The sequence below is a fragment of the Apaloderma vittatum genome, unplaced genomic scaffold (genome assembly GCF_000703405.1).
Source record: "Apaloderma vittatum isolate BGI_N311 unplaced genomic scaffold, ASM70340v1 scaffold33356, whole genome shotgun sequence".
In the NCBI taxonomy this organism is placed as follows: Eukaryota; Metazoa; Chordata; class Aves; order Trogoniformes; family Trogonidae; genus Apaloderma; species Apaloderma vittatum.
The window spans coordinates 1,025-2,608 of NW_009720624.1; the positions used below are offsets into that span (position 1 = coordinate 1,025).

The 1,584-nt window shown below is 61.0% G+C and overlaps 1 protein-coding gene across 1 annotated transcript in view; it reads left to right on the forward strand.

Moving 5' to 3' along the window:
• Nucleotides 1-1,028, forward strand: part of SESN3 (sestrin 3) — a gene marked incomplete at its 5' end in the record, with an annotated part of 1,900 nt that extends 872 nt beyond the window's left edge. Inside the window, 4 exons of the mRNA XM_009871069.1 lie at nucleotides 7-54; nucleotides 336-526; nucleotides 716-860; nucleotides 942-1,028. Of these exons, the coding sequence (XP_009869371.1) occupies nucleotides 7-54; nucleotides 336-526; nucleotides 716-860; nucleotides 942-1,028 (471 nt within the window). The remainder of the gene's footprint in view (nucleotides 1-6; nucleotides 55-335; nucleotides 527-715; nucleotides 861-941) is intronic.
• Nucleotides 1,029-1,584: the final 556 nt, after the last annotated feature.

Below are 1,584 nucleotides of genomic sequence, written 5' to 3' on the forward strand. Positions count from 1 at the left end.
TACAAGGACTTCACACGGAGGGGCGAGCAGGCTCCTCCCACTTTCCGTGCGCAGGTGGGTGCTTGGGGTCCCGTGCCAGAGGGGAAGGGGTGGCAGGGAGCTGCGTGTTGGGTCCTGCTTGTTTTGCCAGGGGGGACAGTTGGGTGCTGTTCCCAGGGCTGTGGGCAGCGTGTGGGGGCACAGGGTGAAGGGCTTGAGACCAGACTGAAGCTGTTTGAGTGACTGCAACTGGGTATTAACAACTGGGAGGGAATCAATGTGATGGGGGAGACGTGGCTTTGAAGGGACTCCACGCTTTGCGTCAAGCCCCTACCCCAGCATCCTTCGTCGGGCAGGATTACACCTGGGAGGACCACGGCTTCTCGCTGATCAACCGCCTCTACCCCGACGCTGGGCAGCTCCTGGACGAGAAGTTCCAGGTCGTCTACAACCTGACGTACAACACCATCGCCATGCACAGCGGCGTGGACACGTCCATGCTGCGCAGGGCCATCTGGAACTACGTCCACTGCGTCTTCGGCATCCGGTAGGTCCCCGAGCCCCGGCCAGAGCCTGTTCTCCACCTGGGGTAGAGGAGGGTCCAGCCTGGGAGCCTGCAACCAAGTCTTGGTGGGATGGTTGCTGCTAAGGCAGGGCTCTCGGTGGGGCTCAGTTTGGGTCTAGAAATGGGGAATGGGGTTCTGGCTGGAGTAACGGGCCCTCATCTCTCCCCCAGTTACGACGACTACGACTACGGGGAGGTGAACCAGCTCCTGGAGCGCAGCTTGAAGATCTACATCAAGACTGTGGCTTGCTACCCGGAGAAGACGACCAAGAGGACGTACACGCAGTTCTGGAGACACTTCAAGCACTCAGAGAAGGTGATGCCCCCTCTCAGCCCTAGCGGGGTGTGGGGGGGAAGCTGAACCCCGCCATGCCCTGACCCAGCTCTCCCTGTGTAGGTGCACGTCAACCTGCTCTTGCTGGAGGCTCGGATGCAGGCGGCTCTGCTCTACGCCCTGAGGGCTGTCACCCGCTACATGACCTGACCATCCTCTGCTCTCTCCACCTCCTCCTCCTCCTGCCCCAGGTTTGGGGGAAAGCCCTGGGGGGAGCTGGTACCCCGAAGACTCTGCTGGAATATTGTCTCCCCCCCTCTTAGGGGTGTGGAGCTGTGGAAGGAAAGGGGGGGCTTCTCTGCCCCTCATCCCAGGAGAGGGGACCCCCAAGATGCTGTGAGTGCTGAAGATGACCCTGGAGTGCTGAGCTGGGGGTACTCGGTTTTTTTATCAGGGAGAACCCCAACGAAGCCAAACTGGGGTGCACGCGGTGCCGGCGTTACGCCTGAGACCGGGACTGTCCCGTGCCCTGGCACCCCCTCAGGTTGGGGCTGGGGAGGCTACAGGAGGGGTTAAGCTTTGCCCGAGCGCCCCGTAATTTGGGATGTGAAGAACCTCTTACCTCAGGTCCTGGGACAGGGGCAGAGTGAGGGTAGGGGTGCCTGCGGGATGTTTTATGCCTTTTTTTGCACCATTTCTCAGCAGCTGGTGACGGGGTGGGATGTGTGGGGTTGGCCGTAGCTTCTCCCAGACACGCCAGAGCATT